The sequence below is a fragment of the Elephas maximus genome, chromosome 12, assembly GCF_024166365.1.
Source record: "Elephas maximus indicus isolate mEleMax1 chromosome 12, mEleMax1 primary haplotype, whole genome shotgun sequence".
NCBI lineage: Eukaryota > Metazoa > Chordata > Mammalia > Proboscidea > Elephantidae > Elephas > Elephas maximus.
The window spans coordinates 6263272-6283204 of record NC_064830.1 but is presented as its reverse complement, the minus strand read 5'-3'; the positions used below and the strand labels follow the sequence as shown (position 1 = coordinate 6283204).

The 19933-nt window shown below is 38.0% G+C and overlaps 1 protein-coding gene across 1 annotated transcript in view; it reads left to right on the top strand.

Moving 5' to 3' along the window:
- DLGAP2 (DLG associated protein 2) overlaps window positions 1-19933 on the top strand; it is a 1098241-nt gene that overhangs the window by 622189 nt on the left and 456119 nt on the right. Inside the window, exon 3 of the mRNA XM_049904665.1 lies at window positions 6453-6485. Within this exon, the coding sequence (XP_049760622.1) occupies window positions 6453-6485 (33 nt within the window). The remainder of the gene's footprint in view (window positions 1-6452; window positions 6486-19933) is intronic.

The window sequence follows — 19933 nt, the reverse complement described above, 5'->3', positions numbered from 1 at the left end:
TGCCGATCTTTTGGTGTGCAGCCAAGCTCCTAACCACTGCGCCCACCAGGGCTCCACCACATTGCCCTACTGCTCCCCAAATATGACATATCTTTCATGACTCTGGAATTTTGTACCTTCAGTTTCTTTTCCTTGGAATGCCCTCCTCCTTACTCACCACAGAGAAAACTCTGATGTTGTATTTTAAGCTGCATTGAAACAATACTTCATGTGAAGCTTTTCGCAGTTTAGCTGGGGTGTTCATTTTTTCCTTGTCTATGCTTCTTCATTATTGAGTATAACTGATCCTAACCATTTTAATATTGTTCTATAATTACCTGTTTAGAAACTGTCTTTCTCTTTATAAGTTCTATAGAACAAGGAACTACATCTCAGGTATTTCTATTCATAGTACCTAGCACAGTACCAGGAATATAATTGGGGTTCAAAATGTGGTTTTTGAAGGAAGGAGAATCTTAAGTGATGTGTTAATTCAATAATATTTTTTAGTTTCAATATTTATTATATGCAAGGAATAGTACTTAGTATTTGACATAATGCAAAGATTAAATAGACATAAATCCTGCCCTCATTTAGGGGAGAGATGTTTATGTCTCCATACGTTTGCTTATGCGCTTCTCTCTGCTTAGAGTGCCTTTCTCCAGCTACCATCTGGTAAATATTTGTTCACATCAAATAATTACTTTTCTGTGAAACTTCTCACAGAAATTGCCTCAGCAGAATAAATAGTTCCATGTGTGTACTGCCATAGCACCTTGTACAGATTTCTATTGGAACATTCACTGTATGTTGTTATAGTTAGTTGACAATTATTTTCTTGGCTAGATTGTGAGTTCCACCATGATTCGTAGGAACTGCTCATCTTTTTATTCCCAGGCCTGTTTTTGTTGTTGTCAAATGCTCTTGAGTTGGTTCCAACTCATAGCGACCCTATGTACAACAGAACAAAATGCTCCCCAGTCCTGCACCATCCTCACAATCGGTTGTTATGCTTGAGCCCATTGTTGCAGACATTGTGTCAGTCCATCTCATGGAGGGTCTTCCTCTTTTTTAGCTGAGCCTCTACTTTACCAAGCATGACGTCCTTCTCCAGACTATGTCTCACATACTTTGGAGATGTTATCAGGAGGGATCAGTCCCTGGAGAAGGACATTCCCTGGCCTACTGCTTATTAAATGTATACTCATTAAATGTATACTGAGGTAGAAAGAGAACATAGACGTACCAAAAAATGGCTCCTGAGGACTACAGAGATGGGAGAGACTACTTAGAGCTGAGCAATCAGAAAATTATCTTTAAGAAGTCGACAAGCCACCATTAATGTGGGTCATTGGTCTGGGCTTAAATTGTTATTTTATAGGATTTATTTCTGATTGTAATGGTATTAATGTCAGTGGAATATGATCTGTCTAAGTAGAGGGAACAAGAATCTGACCCAGAACGCCTTTCTTACACTGGGCTGGTAGTTTCTTAACGTCAGGATATTGACTTCTTTTTACTTTAGACTCCCGTACATTTAGTTACAAGAGCTCCCTGGAGTCATTTACTTCAGTTCCAATTCAACCACCCCAGGGACACATTTGCTGAGAAGAGCCGTAGGCCCTCATTGCATCTCTTTAATAATTCCTATAGCTTATAGTGAAAGGTTTTTGATGGACCTTTAGAGAGACATGCGTTGACAAATTGTGTTCAATAATGATGAGTTTAGTTGCTTTGTGTCCCAGGCTTTAATACACAGAATGACAGTCTCTTACTTACGATATTTCTGGAAGTATTTTTCTTTTTAAAGGATAAGGCCAGAATGCATTAATAATTCAATTTAAAGTGTCATTTGCTTAAGAAGTTAATATGCCACTGGCTGGGCCAATACCTTTGTTCCTGAGGTCTTTGATATCTTTGATTCACAATATTTGTATTCACCAAAAGCATTAGGTATTTGTATTCACCAAATGTATTAGGTTAAACATACTCTATTTTGAACTTGACAATAATTATATATATATATATATATATATATATATATATATATATATACACATACATATAACCTTTGCTTGAGATTATATCTATTGAGATAGTCCTGAATTTGTGGGTCAGTTTTAACTCAAGTTCCAGTTAGTTTTCCACAGGAGGCAGAAAACCACAGTTTCAGATTCACATCAAAAGTAAACTGCCCGGTGTTTAATTTCAGTCAGGAAAGGAACAAGGACAGTGGGAGGGTTGGCTCATGACCAAAGGTGGAGCTGGGAGTTTAATCCAGTTCTGTTAAGTGCTTTAGGATGTACAGCTCTCAACCAAGCTGTCAGGATTCCCCTCAGCATTTGTGAAAGAGACAGGATCTGAAGCCGTCTCCATAGCCGCTCTTACCTCTTTGTCCGTCATTCTTTATTCTCTGGTCTGCTCACTAGACATCTGGGCATCGCTTTGCTCTTTCAGTCAGCCATTCTCTTCAGTGCAGGGGCACGTACCTCCCTGAGTGAGCCATGGAGGACTTCAGTCTCTACTTTGTGTTAACAGTTCTGCTCAGCATGCGTCGTGATGAAAAGAGCCAGTGTCCAGAGATGTCAGGTTTAGCCTTGGCTCTCCTCCTGTCCCGTGGCGTGGCCTTGGACATGTCACTTACGTGCTGAGCTCCGGTTGTCTCGTCTACACTAGTAAGGCTGTCAGAGGATTTCACTGTTACCTAAAGTAACATCTTATTCATAAGAATCATGTAAAGAACGTTTCTGTGGTCAAATGTAGGAATTTTTGATTAAATAAAATCAAAGGGATTTTTTTATTGTGGGACTCTTTAGAATCTTTAATTTTGGAATGGTTATAAAAAATTTGCAATGTTGGTTGCTGTTGAGTCGGCTTATGGCACCCTTATGTACAGCAGAAGGAAGTGTGGCCCAGTCAGGCCTGCACCATCTTCACGATCGTTGGTATGGCCTTGTGCATTGTTGCAGTCCACTGTGTAGTGTCTTCCAACCTAGGTGACTCATCTTCCAGCACTATGTCAGACACTATTGTGTTGTAATCCATAAGGTTTTCATTGGCTAATATTTGGAAGCAATCAACAGGCCTTTCTAGCCTTTCTTAGTCTGAAAGCTCTACTGAAACCTGTCCACCATCAGTGACCCTGCTCGCATTTGAATTACCAGTGGTATAGCTTCCAGCATCATAGCAACACGGAAGCCACCACAAACTGATAAGTGGGTGATAAAAATTTGCAATAGGAAGATAATTTGATTAAGCATTTTTTGTTTGTTTGTTTGGAATAAATGAAACATATCTATAGTCCAAGAGGTGGTGAGACTTCATCTCACATACTTTGGACACATTATCAGGAGGGACCAGTCCCTGGAAAAGGGTCAGCAAAAAAGAGGAAGACCTTCTATGAGAAGGAGAGACACAGGAGCTGCAACAACAGGCTCAAACATAGCAAGGGTTGTGAGGATGGCACAGGACCAGACAATGTTTCAGTCTGTTGTACACAGGGTGACTGTGAGTCAGAACTGACTCAACGGCATCTAACAACATAGCCCAAGATCTCTTCGAGCATCTTGATTCTAACATAAAATTTCCAGGGTTCTTATTTAAAGCAATTTCTGTTTTTATGACTCAGTGGCTTCTTTTCTGGGATCCTTCTGCCTGTAGCTCTTAGTGAAAGAGAGCCCTTTTCAAATTTCTGGTAGAAAAAGTACGGTGGCATTGTGGGTATATAGGGCTGTCTACTTTCAGAATTCATATTCCACAGCAAAAAGCAGTTTATTGTACTCCCCACAAACCCTACTTCTTCCTTTTCCCTCTGTGAGTCCTTGGGGTGTTCTTCCCCCTGGGAACATGTATGCATTAGCCATACATCATACTCTATGTTCTCCATCTCTGCCTCCTCTATCATAGGTATGTGTTTGGGTGCACAGAAATCTTGTTGAACCTTCTGCATACCAAATATCAGCTCAGGCATCTTGTCCTTTGAAATTCAAATGAAACAGACTTGCTCAGCAATCCTATAAACCAGTGAGAGACCTTCATCTTTGCTGTTTTACAGATATTCCAGAAAGGGATGGTTTATGTATTTTTTAGGGAAGAGCCTCAGTGAGATGGATTGATGGAATGGCTGGAACGACGGGCTCAAACATAGCAATGATTGTGAGAATGGCACAGGACCAGGCAGTGTTTTGTTCTGTTGTACATACAGTTGCTATGAGTCAGAACCGACCCAACAACACATAACAACAAGTTAATTCTAAACCTAAAGTTTTGCTTCAGCTAAACTAGCTCATAGGATGGACTGCCTCCTTTCCTTCTGTGAGCTACCTCATATCCCACTGTAGTTGATGTTGTCGTTGCTTGCTATGGAGTCAATTCCAACTCATAGTAACCCCATGTGTGTAGAGTAGAACTACTCCATAGGGTTTTCAAAGCTGTGCCCTTTTGGAAGTAGATCACGAGGCCTGTCCTCTGAGGTTCTTTTGTATGGGTTCGAAATGCCAACCTTTTGGTTAGTAGTCTAGCATTTAACCATTTGCTCCACCTGTGGACTTCCATATATCATACTTGACTCCCAGAACATCACTCCTGTGGAACGTTTTTGTGTTTTTGCAGATTTGCTTAATGGTATGTGTCATGAAAAAGCCTAACCTCCGTGGGTGGTTGACCATGACTATTTTATTTTTAAGACTTTTGGTTTCCCCATTTTCTGGATTTTCCCAATTCTGTTATCCAGAGCAATTATCTCTGGACTCATCTTTGTGTACCTAAGGGTGTGTGTACTAAAGGTCTGTTTAGTCATAGCAGAACTGGCAAAGCCTCAGAAATGTTGGTCTTTTTTTTCATTCACTTCTTTTTTTTCTTCCTCCACTGCTTCTATGAAGGGAATAGAGCAATCAAAAGATTTCCTCCTGATATAAATCGTTCTATCTCCTACAAGTCAGAAGAGTTCAGAGTTAGTTTTAGTTTTAAATAATTCATTTTCTCTTACACTTCCATCAAGATCCCTCTCCTATTTGTCTACCTCCCCCCTGGTCCTACCGTAAACACCTCCCAATTCAGGCCTCAGAGCAGGGCTGTGTACTGGTCTTCTCTGTGGTTTCCCGGCCTGTGCTCTTTACTTACTTGCATCCACCCTGTCTTCTGCCACCATGGTGATCTTCCTAAAGACTGATTGGGATACTGTCACTCTCCACCTCCAAATCCAGTGTGAGTTCCTAGTTTTCTATCTAAAAAAAAAACTCAACTCCTGTTATACAATGTTCAAATCCCTTTCTAGTGTGTCCTCAGTTTTTCTTCCAAACCTGATCTGCCATTAATCCCCTTCACAAATGCTGTCTTCTAGCCAAACTGTTCTGTTTGTCATCCTGCCTTTATGCCTTTATTCATGCCTGTCTTTTAACTTGGGGTGTTTTCTTTCCATATTTCTGTCCACTGGAAATCTTACTTATCCTTCAAGATTCAGTCCAGATTATATGGCCTCTGTGAACTATTTTCTATCACCAGGAACAGATGTGCATGCTTGCCTTTTTAGTGTTAGAACAGAAAGAAATCAGTGTTTTTCTGAGTGCCTAGTTTAGGAAACCCTGGTGGTGTAGTGGTTAAGTGTTACGGTTGCTAACTAAAAGGTTGGCAGTTCAAATCCACCAGGTGCTCCATGGAAACTAATGGGGCAGTTCTACTCTGTCCTATAGGGTAGCTATGAGTTGGAAGCAACTCAACAGCAATAAGTTTGGTTTGGTTTTTTTACGTGTAGGCCAAAGGGCCTCCTGTGGCACAACGGTCAAGTGCTCAGCTATTAAGTGAAAGGTCTGCAGTTGGAACCCAGCATCTGCTCTGCTGGAGAAAAGACTTGGCAATCTGCTTCTGTAAAGATAACAGCCTAGGAAACCCTATGGGATTGTTCTACTCTATCCTATAGGGTTGCTAAGAGTCGGAATTGTCTTGGTGGCACCAGAGTTTTTTGGTTATCCCTATTCATGTAGATATCATTGTCTCTGTTTTATAGCTGAGAGGTTAAGTCACCTGCCCAAAGTAACTCAATAAAATGGACCCCAAAGTCTGAATTCTTTCCAGCGAAGAATACATATCTTTTGTACTTTAAAGATAAAACACAGTTGTAATTAAAGGTTTAAATATTAAAATTAAATGATAAGATATACCATTCTTATTTTAGGTACTAATTTGTGCATTTGAGCCATATGCAATTATGAAAACATACCTAAAGTGTGCATATACATATGAAAGATCATTATTTTAATAAAAACATTTTCAGATTTTTTTTTTCCTATTACAAAATTTGCTTAAGTGTAATGTCAGAACTGGATTTGTTTATTGAAATATCTGCAGCTCTGGTACAGCTACACTGTCTATCCCGGAAGCCCCAATCTTAACTGTTGTTATTTACTCTCTGTACGTATGTGACATAGAAATCAGTATGAGTAACAGCTTCTCTCTTGTCTCTCTTCTATTTTCAGAGTCACAGTGCACCCTCTGTGGGGAACCGGAAGGTGAGTACATTTGACTTAGCCTTGCCCCAGGTGGGCCAGGTAAAGGTGAGATACTGTGATAGCTCATACTTCGTATGTGATGGTGACAAACTGCTGTGAGATGTATTAGAGAAAAGATGAACAGTTGAAAAAAATACTCTTTGTGGTGTTTAATGGATAAAGTGAATTAAAGTAAACAAAGCACAGGGCACTCTTTAGACAGGAGGAGCTAAATCTCTAAAGACAAACTGACATTACATCTAAAATGCAATACTCTTTTTTTCTTTCAGATTTAGAAATGTTAGTGTTCACCAGATAATAAATGCCAATATGAGAAAATGTATTTATTGACTTTAAATATATTACCTGAAAGCACTTTTAAGCCTCATACTAAATAAGAACTGGTTAAAAAAAAAAAAAGTATATTTATATTTACCTTATTAATGACCAAAGCTGAGAGGAGTATGTGTGAAACTTTGATAAGTAATCAGTGGTATTAAACAGTGTAATTTGAATTTCAGCTGAAATTTTATGTGTCTAAAATGCATTTGAAAGTAGTATTCCTGAGTATATAATTAAAAAAATATGTTCCAAAATGGTGGAAGCCACAATTTATGTAATATTTCTCAATGTTGAAATAAGGAAGAATGACGAAAATGTGGTAAACACCTAGCACCCTATTAATGGGGACTCTGGATTAACCAGAGTTTTTATTTTGCCATCTGCTTTCAGTAGAAAGAGGCAAATTGGCTAGAAAACTAGTCAGCATCAGGGAATTAGGGAGAAAGACAAACCCCAGGAATATGCTCTGGGGTCAAAAAGGTCTGTTCCAATTCTTGGCATAGCCACAATATGGAATGGTGAGACCCGATGGATGAAATTAAAGTACTTTCTTTAAAAGTCTGAATATTAAAGACTTGTACTATATTTACAGTACTAGGGAAGCTTAATAGTACTCATTGGATAGATTTTTAGTAATAAATTGGAAAAATGGATTTTTGGGTTAATTTATAAACTCTATTGACCAAATACTCTATTTACCCAATTTTGTGATTGATACATTAATACAAAGTTTTGAAAATTCTTCATATATTATTTAGTAAGTATATAATTCATGAATATAGCTATGATAAAGTCTGATAACCTACATTTTAAAGCCTTAAGCTTTACTTTCATGTAAAATGTCAGAATTTGGACCCCTGGTATTTTCAGGGTCAAAAGAAATGTAGTGTTTTAGAGTCAGGGGCTGCTATTTCAGGAGAACAATTTACTGATGGTTTCAGGTTGAGGTGGGTGCTTCGTCACAATGTAGAAATCCAGAGGACCTTTCTCCTGGAGCTAATTGAGGTGGTTGCAAAAAGTGATTGATAAAGTTCTCCAACTTGTTTTATGTCCTTTAGGCATTCAAAAATTTTATTATTTCTTATTGTTACAAGTTTTCATTGCCATTCCCACACTGGGAAAATGCATATTGTGCTTTGGCTTCATGTCTAATACTCTTTGTGTCTCCTCGTTCCCTTTTTTTCCTTCTTTTTTGGGTCTTCAGTTCAGTGTGCTATGTGTATGAGAGAAACTGTGAAATATAAAAGTATTCAAAGTTGCATTATGTTTTTTCTTGTCTACTTGTTAATAATAACAAATGTCTGTTTTCTGAAAAATATGCATGGATTGTATGGAATATATTTTCAACTATGCTAGTGTTACAATGAAGACCAAATTTTGATTTTTTTAAACTAGTCTAAATCGTGTTCCAGGATGAAGTTGTAGGTTGGTTGAAGGCCTAGTGAATTATCTCAGAAGTTCTATCTAGCTCAAGTATCAATCTTGCTCCATTTCTGTGAATTTCCTAGATAGTGAGATTGACTGGAATGGACCAATATCTTCCAGGCTGACCTCAGACTGCTATGACTGCCTTTAATATAAAGGCACTATGCTGGCTCTCCTGACGGTGTCCTAACCCAAGGCCTAGACCTCTGAGTCCCACCACCATCAGATACCTGATCCAGAACCAAACTTCTAGTCACGGAAATCTAACAAATACTTTCTCCCCAGTTACCTATTCTTACTTAACTCGCACGTCACAAATATCGTCAATCCAGGCCAAACACGTAAAATGACCTGAGAAAAAGGAAGAAACGTGGTCATTACTGCTCTAGAGGGCAGAATAATTTGTAAATATTTCAAATGAGATGGACTGTCATCAATATAAGAACAGTTACAGCCGTCCAGCTACAGAAGACCTTTAGTCAGGAGGAAACGTAAACCGAGCAAGGTTGAGTAGCCACCTGTGGAATGCTGTGGAGATTTGGGGGTAGGGGTTGGGTTAACTGACTGTTACATTCCCGTCTATCTCTGGTATGAAATGGTTTTTTGAAGCTGTTTCAAAGTATTACAGACATGCAAGTGGAATTGCTCCAAATCAAAGAAAGGGAAGAGATGGCATGGTCTCAGCTGTGCTTTATTTTTTGAAAAGCACTATCATATGAATATTCATAAATTTTTAAATCATTTAAGTAATTAGTGTAAGTAAGCCCAGGCTGGGAGCAGTGAGTGGAATCTGAAATCAGCTTTTTTGTTTAGTAATTTCTTCAGCAGCTTCCATTAGTTAACTCATAAATGTTGTTGCAAAGAAATTATCAGAGCCACAGTCTGGTGACAGACTGTACAGCTGAGATCTTGGTGCATTGTATCCATGACATGGAGAAGGTTAAGGCCTCAACTCATTTAGCTCCTCTCTTCCTTGTCTGAAAGCTGTTAACAGCCTTTGACTGCTAGATCAATGAAGTGGGAAACACCTATTTGCATTTTAATAATTAGTTCTTTTGGAGTGAGCTAGTTCTTTGGATACAGATTTCATAATTAGCATTTTCTCAGATGATGGTATCTGTCAAACAAATGAGACTAGGAACAAAGTTTACAGGAAGCTAGAGAACTCCGAATTCCACAAGTATGGATCTCTGTAATGGCGTGTCCTCTTTTTTCAGAGAACTTAAACTTCAATTGCATATAAAATATAGATCACTCTTTATACATGCAAACAGCTTATACTTTCTAAATTGGCAAGGTTTCTGAAACGTGGACAGCCATGTTTTCATAGAATAAAAATGTTTAATGGAATTTATTGTTATTTATTGGTTCCTTTCTTCCTACCAAGAATATACAGAGAGTCTGCCCAAGACATACAATGGAGACTGCAAGAAACTTAAGGAGCACTTTGGTTAATCAAGCTCGTCGTACCATTTACAGAGATACAGTTACTGTAGTGTTTTGCTTAACTTTAAAGTTATACCAGAAATGTACTCTTAAAAAAAAAAGTTTAAAATTAACTGAAAGCAACCTGACCTGTTAAAATAGTTTGCTGATTTAATCGTAAGACCATCTCAATTTGCATCGTTTTTCTAGTGATTGCTGTTATCTTTAGACAGTCAAGGTAACTGAATATTATTTAGGAATAAGATTGTATATCGCTTTTTCCTGTCATAACAAATGCCCCTGAAGGTTTTGTATGGTATAATCTGTCAACTTAATATAGGAAAATCATTTGAAAATATATGATTCTTTTCAAACTCTATTGGCAGGTACATGACACCACTTGCTTTTTAACAAGACTGTGGGGGAAATGATGGGCTTTGGGTAGGACCACAGCTGTCAGGTTATAGATTTGTCTATCTGTTTACATTTATCATTTGATTTGCTCTAGTAGCAGATAGTTTCTCTGAAGTGGGGGACTGGTGAATTAGATACCCAGCAATGTGAGTAGAAGAAATTATTTGAAATCCACTGCAGCGTGTCAAACCAAACACATCAGTTACCAGTGAGTCATCTCTGACTCGTGGTGAGCACATGCCTCTTAGAGTGGAACTGTCCTCCACAGGATTCCCAATAGCTAATTTTGTGGAAGCACATTGCCAAGTCTTTCTTTCAAGGCGCTCCTGGATGGGCTCAAGCTTCCCATCTTTTGGTTGGCATCCAAGCACCGTAACTATTTGCACCACCGGGGACTCCTAACGATATGTTACCCATTGCTGTCAAATGGATTCTGACCCAACAGTAACCCTATAGGACAGAGTAGAACTGCCCCATAGAGTTTCCAGGCCTGAAATCTTTACAAAAGCAGACAGTCACATCTTTCTCCCAAGGACCAGCTGGTGGCTTCAAGCCACTGACCTTTTGGTTAGCGGCCAAGTGCTTAACCACTGCACCACCAGGGCTCCTTAGCAATGTATTAGACCTATGTTATTTAACCCAATTACAACTAAGAAATAAAATAAACAATTATAAACTTGGTATGAAAGAATGTGCTACAAAAATATTATGGTGGATTTTAGAATGAAAGACTTTCTAACAATAAATCCCCAAACCAAAACCATTACTCCAGTCAATTCTGATTCATGGTGACCGCATATGTTCCAGAGTAGATCTGCCACATAGGGCTTGCTTTACTGTAATCTTAAGGGAGACAGATTGCCAGGGCTTTCTTCTGCAGTACTCCTCAATGGGTTCGAGCCACCAACTTTTAGGTTTGTGTCACCTAGGGGCCTTTTTTCCAATGATAGAGGCCTTAAAATAACAACTTCAAAAAGAAGTGGTGGCATAAAGATACACTGGATTATTTGGAAAATGTTTTGAAATTTTGTTCATATAAATTTATTCAAAATTAAAATGTAAGCTTAAAAATCAGAAAAAGTTTGATTTTCCTTTCTAAATATGTTGTTTTTTGTTTGTTTTGTTTTTAACTTATACCCGATCATTTAAAAACACGAGTTGTTCCTAGGAATTTTGGAGAGAGATGTAAATTTTACTACTAATAGAAAGACCACACTACTTTTTGACAAATCATGATTAAGAGAAGTGGGCAATATTTTTTTTTCCCTGTATTTAGTAGCATTATGTTCTTTATAATTTCTAGTAAAATATAGCATATTCAATATTTTCCTCACTAATGACTCTAAACAGTGGAAGACATTCACATTATTTTTGTACCCCAGTTGAATGTGTGTTATCTTGAGGCTTCAAGATCTTGCAACAATTGGGGATGGGGGGAATGACAAGGTCACTTTGTGGAAACCAGACAGCAAAGTGTTTAGAAAGAAGCATTGCTGTCCCGCCTATCAGCTCCATCCTTGTTCCCTGTTCACTAATGGAAATGAAAAGTGTTATCTTTTCAAACACAACTGCTGGTCCCTTCCTTTTTTAAGATCATACCTTTTAAGGCATGCTTTGGATAAAATGATCTTTCCTTACTGCTGTTCTTGGAAAGTGGAAGGTAACCAGCACTTAGTAACTTCTTACCCTGTGACAGGCACTCTACAAAAAATCAGTGTTGCATAGGAACTCAAGAATTCAACTAATTTGTGTTTGTGTGTATATATAATACACACACATGTTTAGCACACGTATACACACACACACACACATATTCCACATGCACATATAATCATCCAGTCTGTAGAATGATTTCTTAAACTATATGCAAAAACTCAAGGCATACAGGGGAAGATTATACACTCAACTACCTAAGAGTTAAAAACTTATAGAGGTAAAAGGCAGCAAAAACAACATTCAAGAACAAGTCACAGATTGGACATTTATTTAGAACACAAAATTTATAGTCCTATATATGAGTGCTTATTCATCATTTAGATCAATAAGTAAAAGACAAGTTCTTTAATAAAGAATAGGAAACAAATACCAGGCAATTTGAAGAAGAGGAAACCCAACTGGCCCATAATGATAGGAAGAGTAGCCCATCAGACCAAAAATCAATGGAATGCAAATTAAAAGCAAGATACCATGTCATTCCCAAAGCCAAAACTTAAGTCTGATTATACCAAGTTTTGGCACATATGTAAAAATCAGGATATGGAAGCATTGGTGGTGGGAGGGAAGTTGGTATAACCACTTTGGAGAGCCATTGGCATACATTGAAGAGGGACATGTCTCATAAGCCAGCAATTTGAAACACATGTGCACAAGAAGAGAGGCCTCCCTCACCTTCTGAAGTAGGGAAAATCACAAGCAACCTAGATGTCCATCAGTATTAGCAGAGTTAACTCCTATGCACATTTAAAATCAATGTACCTAGTATAAAGACACTTATAGTAGCATACACTGTTGGCTTGTTCTGTGACATCCATCCCTCCTTGTTTCTTATTAAGAGAATACTGAACTTGTTCAGGTGTCCATCCCTCCGGAAGAATGACCCTGTTGTTTCTGTTAGGTGCCATCGAGTTAGTTCAAATTCATAGCGACCCCACGTACAACAGAATGAAACATTGGCCAATCCTGCGCCATCCTCACAGTCATCGCTATGCTTGAGCTCATGGTTGCAGCCACTGTGTCAGTCTATCTCATTGAGGGTCTTCCTCTTTTTTAGCTGACACTCTACCAAGCATGATGTTCTTCTCCAGGGACGGATCCCTCCTGACAACATGTCCAGAATATGTGAGGCGTGGTCTCACCATCCTTGCTTCTAAGGTGTGATAAGTCTTTATTAATCTAAGGAAACCGTGCTAATTCCATTCCCTTTGCCAGTGATTGCTTTAGTGTTAGATCGTAACTTATTTATGCTAAAGAGAAATGTGAGGAAATCGGTTGAGGGTCTTCTGGAAACATTGTCCTTACTTCCCGAAAAGAGAAATGGAGAAAAACACAATGTTGACGTTTTTCTCTGGATGTTACTCTCTTGCAAACATGCAAGGAGTATAGCAGCCTTGGAACCACAAAGGGAGCTTGTCCAAGGACAGGTTAGTTGAAGATGGCAGAGCAGAAAAATGGAAAGAACCCAGGTCCTTGTTGACATCACTTAGCCACTGGACAAATAACTAACCCTTGAAGTGCCCAAAATCCAAAGGCCCATTGCTGTTGAATCAATTCCAACTCATAGCAACCCTACAGGGCACAGCAGAACTGCCCCATAGGGTTTCCAAGGAATGGCTGGTGGATTCCAACTGCCGACCTTTTGGTTAGCAGCTGAGCTTTTAACTACTGCAGGGTTCTTCACCTCTGTAACTATCTGTTGGGAGCATATGGTGTTTTAAACACTGAGTTAAGCATTACTTTTGTAAATTAAGTTTAGGAACTATATCTTTCATTATCTTTATACATCTACAGTGCCTAACAGAGTCCTTTGCACTTAACGGTTATGTATGTTTGAATCAAATGCATATGGGGCAGTTCTACCCTGTCCTATAGGGTCACTATGAGATAGAATTGACTCAACAGAAATGGGTTTGATTTTTTTTTTTTGGGGGGGGGGGTCATTAGGATATCTGGTCCTATTACCAGCCAAGGCAATTTTATAAATCAGAGGTGAGGCCACAGAATGAATATGATAAGATAAAGTGAAAATGGGGATGAATGCAGATGCCATCTGGTGTCTGAGCCTCTGTCACGATTATGCATTTATGCAGAATGATATAAAATGCACAAATGAACTCTAATTTGCAAATTTATGTATTTTTTAGAATATTCAGTATCTGAGAGGCATTCAGCTGTCATTGAAACAATTTTACCTCATCAATTTGCTCAAAGAATAAATAAATATTTTATTTGTCTGGTCACTGGATGGTTTAAATATCAGATCCCATGTTTAGTATGTTCAGATAAAATGCTGTCTATTTTCTTGTTGCTAATGTTATGTCTATTTATTGCATTTTAAAAGATTTTTGGAGCTGAAAGTACATATAAAATATATGCTATTTAATGTTAGGAAGAGCCAAATTAAAATTATCCCTAGTGATTTATATTAAACTACTTTACAATACTGAAAAAATAAAATGGCTAAAGGGGGAGATTTAACGTGGAGAGCAGGGTCTGACATTTGTCTTCCATGTTAGAACGTTGCCACTTTGGAAGCAAGAGCTCTGTTTTAAAGTTCGAATGTATTTCATGCCATCTTATGATGTATGCCTAAAAGACCCCAAATTTTCTGTCTTTTGGTTGATCTATTGAGAGTTAAACATATTTAAGAGAATTCTGTGATTTTCATAAGTTCCAGAAATAAAAAGTGGAGTGCTTGTATTTGCTGAGAATTAATTATCTATGCAGAAGTTAAATTATCTCTGATTGTCTTGTTTTCCTTTGATGTCCTAATTCTTTATGCTGGCAAATGTTGTTTTCACAATTATTTGGGGGATCTCATTCTCACATGGCAGGTACCAAAACGTTTTAAAAGGTAAAGAAGCATCGATATGATTTAGACCTTTAGGCTAAATTAGCTCCATGGCAGAACTCTCTATCCAGCGCCAAATGCATGTGCAAAGCCTTCCGTTCCACCTCCAGTTGATTTTCATAGCAGCAGCATGGCCATGTTTAGTGGGCTGAAACAAATCCTCGGAGGTAGACAAGAGACATGAAAAAAACTTTGACCACACAAAAAGGCTTATTAATGTGAATGTAATCAAATTGAATATTTTCAGCAATGACAAGTTCTGTCATTCTTTTTTCTCTGGTAGTCTATTCACCCCTCTGTTTCCCTGACTGCTTTTCTTACTGCTGCATCCCGCCTTTCTCCTTGATTTCCTTTGTTTTCTGCCTGCCCTTCACAAACATTAAATGAGTCCCAACAGACATGGGAAGAAAAGCTGGAAGACGGTCCCAACCTCGAAGGAGCTCACAGCCTGGATGAAGAGACAGAGAACAGTATGCTGTGCTGAGCATCGAGAAGGAGGAGCTCTACAGCCCTGAGAAGACACGAAAGAAATCTGGCACCGGGGCCAGGAGTATCAGTAAACGGCGCTTCACAGAGGAGGTGAAGTGGGCCCAAGGTCAAAATTTACTCCAGGGTTTCTGTTTATGAATCTGATCTGAGTTTTAGATAGTCTTTTTCTAAGTGTTTGGCAGAAATGAGGACTCCTTCCTCCCTGAAATCTCGTTATCATTAATGATATGTATTCATAATTTTGCTTTTATTCTCTGATTGTTACATCTCATTATCAATGCTATGAATAACAAATGATTGAGATTTTAATAGCAACTCTCTTTAGAGAATGACCTTGAAAGGGAAAATATTACAACACAGAATTACTGTGTATCCTCCCCCAACCCATCTTTTCATCAAATGACCCAGAACTCAAGCATTTAGACCAGCTGTGAGCCTTTAAGTAAGCAGAAAACACATGAAAGGATTTTCAGATACTCAAAGAGTGTTTTTTGTTTTTAATTTGAGAAGGATAATGGCATAATGGGCAGACCCATAAACTTGGAACCAAACAAATAAACTAGACCTGGAACAACCAGAGCAGAAATAACGAGAATGTTCACACATTGTGAAGAATGTAACCAGTGTCACTGAACAACTTGTGTAGAAATTGTTGAGTGGGAACTCAAACTGCTGTGTAAACCGTCACTGAAAAAAAGAAGACAATATTTTTATAAATAAATAGATAAACAAACAAACAAATGACGGAAGAAAAAAGAAAAACTAGACTTAAGACTCATTATTCTAAAAAATGAAAACAGTTTTTCCCATCTTCATAGAATTGTCGAGACATATGAGACAATATATATGGAAGAAATGCATAATTATTAAAATCTATATGTTCCTGGCATAGGAGAGTTTTCAGGCAAGCTCTTACCCTTCTAAAAACACGATAGATCATGACTTTTTCCATTTCCTTTTATTCTCATTGTTTCCTCTATTTGAAGTACCTCCTTTACCTTGTTTAAGTATTCTTTTTTTTTCATTCAGAGCCAAATCTCACGGTTTGGCTTAACTCAATGCCTATTCTCTTAGTTATCTCCTCTGACCGTGGGGTGTTTCTGTTTTATTATAATTGTGTGGACTGTGTCTGACCAAGATGAGAAACCGGTCAAGAAGAGGGGTTACCTGAAGCAGCATAGAATTAGGAGAGTAGGGGCAGTTAACAGTATATATTGAAGTGATTCAATCAAGAGAGAAGTCAAGTCTGGAAAATTGTTGGAACGTATTGTTTTGAGATCGGAAATATGAAGAAGAGTAGAATACACAATGGGGGTAAAGAGGGAGAGCCGTGAATATGATTCTCCACAGTTATAGCTTTGTTGACAGAGCGCCTAATTAGTTTTGCTTTTAAAGCTGCTTTCAAATTACTTGTTTTCTATTTTGACTTCTGCCTTGTATCCAAGATCATTGACTTTCCTTGGGAGAAATACAGTCTATGGGGTCTGGTGGAAAGAGGGTTGGACTAGATATCAAGAACCAATGTTTTTGCCATTAATTAGAAGCATGGGATTTTATAAGAATCTATTATTGAGGACCTGAATGTTCCTTTCTTAAAATTTTCTATGCCTTAAAATTCTGTGTCTACACATATTTGTATGTTTACAGAATGAATATCTTGCTGTGAGAGCCTAGGTTTTACTTTTCTAGATATAATGTAGGAGCAAAGTTTAGTTGACATGACATTATGCCATCATAGACCTGGCTATTTAGTGAAACTCAGTTTCTTATTATTAGACATGTGGCAAAGAAGGTAGATAGAAACTAATTTTTTAAGATTTCAAAACTGTAGTAGGGATCTTGTGATTCAAATTTATGCCCCTCCCCTGAATCATCGTGGAATCCGTAATGGTAGGTTTTGTTGCATTAACTGTAATCGAAGTAAATGATAGACCACAAGAGTAAAAATTATAAAAATGAAAAATAAGAGCATTGAATAGGAATTCAAAATTATATGAAAAGGTTTAGGTTTTACAAATAGTTTTGAGTAAAAATCCAGCTTTCTCCCTTGAGTGCCTAGGGGCCTTTGGGAAATTTGTATAATTTCACAGAATGTGACATCTTTATCTATTAAAAAAAAAAAAACTATAGAATGGGTAAAATACTACCTATATTTTAAGGCAATTTTCAAAATTAGAGTATTTAGCATAGTGCTTGGTACATAGTAGGAACTAGGTGACACATGTTTTTTTAAGTATCATTCACTTATTATTTGTTGATTATTCAATTAGTATTTTTTATTCAATTTTTATTTCTCAAGTACTGTGTTAGGTGTTGGGGAAATACAGTTATGAACAAGATAGTTGTGCGTTTAAAGAAAACTTGAGTATTAAACCAATGGTTGTAATAATAGTTGGAAATAAACCGGTAGTTGTATTTTAAGGATCATTATTATTAATTTGTTCATTTTCTAAAAATGTTCCCAAATATAGTAAAATTGTAGTGTATGAATGATTTCTAGATGAGGTTGGTTTGCCTGATAAGATGGAGAGGCACTTCCAGATAAGAAAAGATGATAGAGAGAAACCCCCACCCCTTTCCTTAATTTTACATTTTAGTGCTCCTTTAAGAAGTAGCTTCCTGCCAGAGTAATTTCTTTTCCTAGACAGAAAATGAAGGAGACCACATCCTCTGGATACATTAGTGCCCTTCCAGTACCTATGGTAGTGTCTGGCACATAGTAGGAGCTCAACAAATATTTGTAGACTCAGTGACATTAATTCACGGGGAACTGCACAAAGCAGATGTTTCCCCAGTTGGTTATCCTGACACTCTTAAAAGTCTAGAAAGGAACACAGAGTGTACCTGTGTACACAGGGATGAAGACCCCGAAGGGCCTTTCCTCGGCCCATCCAGAAGAGTGTACCTGTGTACACAGGGATGAAGACCCCGAAGGGCCTTTCCTCGGCCCATCCAGATCTCGCTATTTCATCAGCATTTGAGTTGTCAGAGATTTAAGGTAGAAGAGGCAGGGAAGAAAGGAGAAAAGTAGGGTGATTTGTTCTGAAGAATAAACTCAAAAACTCCTGAATAAAATGTAATTTTCATTTCGGTATTTCTGGGAATATTTAGTTGAAAATTCCTTAGAATATAAATTAAGGTAATTATTAGGGGGAATAAACTGAGTCAATATTGACCAAATCACAGTCCGGATTTGAGGGATCAGCATGGCTCAGATTGTGAGCAACTTTTAATATCATGCTGGCAAACTTTTAAGCAGAGCCCATGAGCATAGGTCTGTGAATACTCTAAAACTGTGTGCAAAAATTTTTAAATGTTTGTATGTGCCTTTGGGCAAGAAAACCCGTAGTTTTCTTGAGACTTTCATAGAGATTTGTGACCACAAAAAGCTAAAAAGAACAATACCATGCTCTGGGTGATGGAGAACCTGGGAGGGGGGTACTCACAGTTTATTCACATTTTAATGCCACGTGTTTCTAAGTTTGCCTTGCACCTCTCTCTCTCAAAGTCAACTTGACTACTGGAATCTAAGTCCAGCTCCTGAATTCCTACCTAAAAAAAGGTGAACCCTTATAATAAAAATGGGGAAGCTCCCAAAGCCTACGGAGAGCTACCTCTGAGAGAGGTTTTCGATTTGTCTGGGTGGATATGATCGGGTCAGTTTTGAGCCAGCTCTTCACCCCAACTGCACGTATGCACGTTCAACCCAGTACCAAGGAACTGTGCCTGGAATAACGTGTGAGCAGTAGGAAGCCGGGCAAATGGTGCTAGTTCATCACCTCTAAGAGTGCCTGTCAGGAGACTCCTGTTGTCACCAACCTACTGTACTTGCTGGGGAGCACAAGGCACAGATCAGGCTCCTAAATTATGCACAGTTCCATGCTGGGCAATTAAATGCAAGATCCAGGATTTTAACACATGCTGCTCTTATTGACTCTATCTTACGGCTTTTTCGATAATTGGTGTCGCTTGACTAAGTCAGTTCTCAGGACTGATGATCGAGGGTGCCAAGCAGTAGCGCATGCATGGACTGTGGATAGTTGGACAGGAATGCGTGGGTATCATTAGCTTATATATCACATTGCACCATTAGGATTTGCAAAGGTAGCTCCATCTTTTCCAGAAGGCTTCCCAGCTCTCTCTCCACAGGTCCTCGGAGTTTACTATGTATAAATATTGGTCTGAATTTGAATTTAATCTAAATTCTCCAGCTAGTATGAATGCTTTAACTCAGAAGCCGTTTTTAATGAACTAGGATACATACTGCATGTTAGATCAAGATAAACTTGTTGTAGAATTCCCAGGGAAGTAAATTTGTGGTTCTGTTCAAAGAGTGAGGCTAGAATGACATTGATGTACAATTTCAAATGGGAAACTTTAAATGAATTTTCCTGATTTTAATACCTTTGTATATATATAGCCAGGAATCTGCTTTGACTCTGGGCAACTGGGTATATACTTTTAATACTCTTTCTGATTTCAAAATCCGTTCAAAGCCTGAATCATTCAATAACCGTTTTTCATATATGAAAGTCTTATCAATTTAAATAATAGCTTTGGACAAAATTATGTACAATGCTGTGTTGTCTCTGAGTAATGGCTCTATCACTTCTTAATTTGCGGTATTCATATTTTTACATTTATGAAGGACATACTTTTAAATTATGATTTTTAATTCATTTAAGGGGAAAGATTGTTTTAAATAGTGAACTCTTCCTTCCCCAATTGTAAACACACTTGCCATAAAGCATATACATGCACATACAAACATAAAAAACAGGCCAGCATATACAGAATCATAAAATGT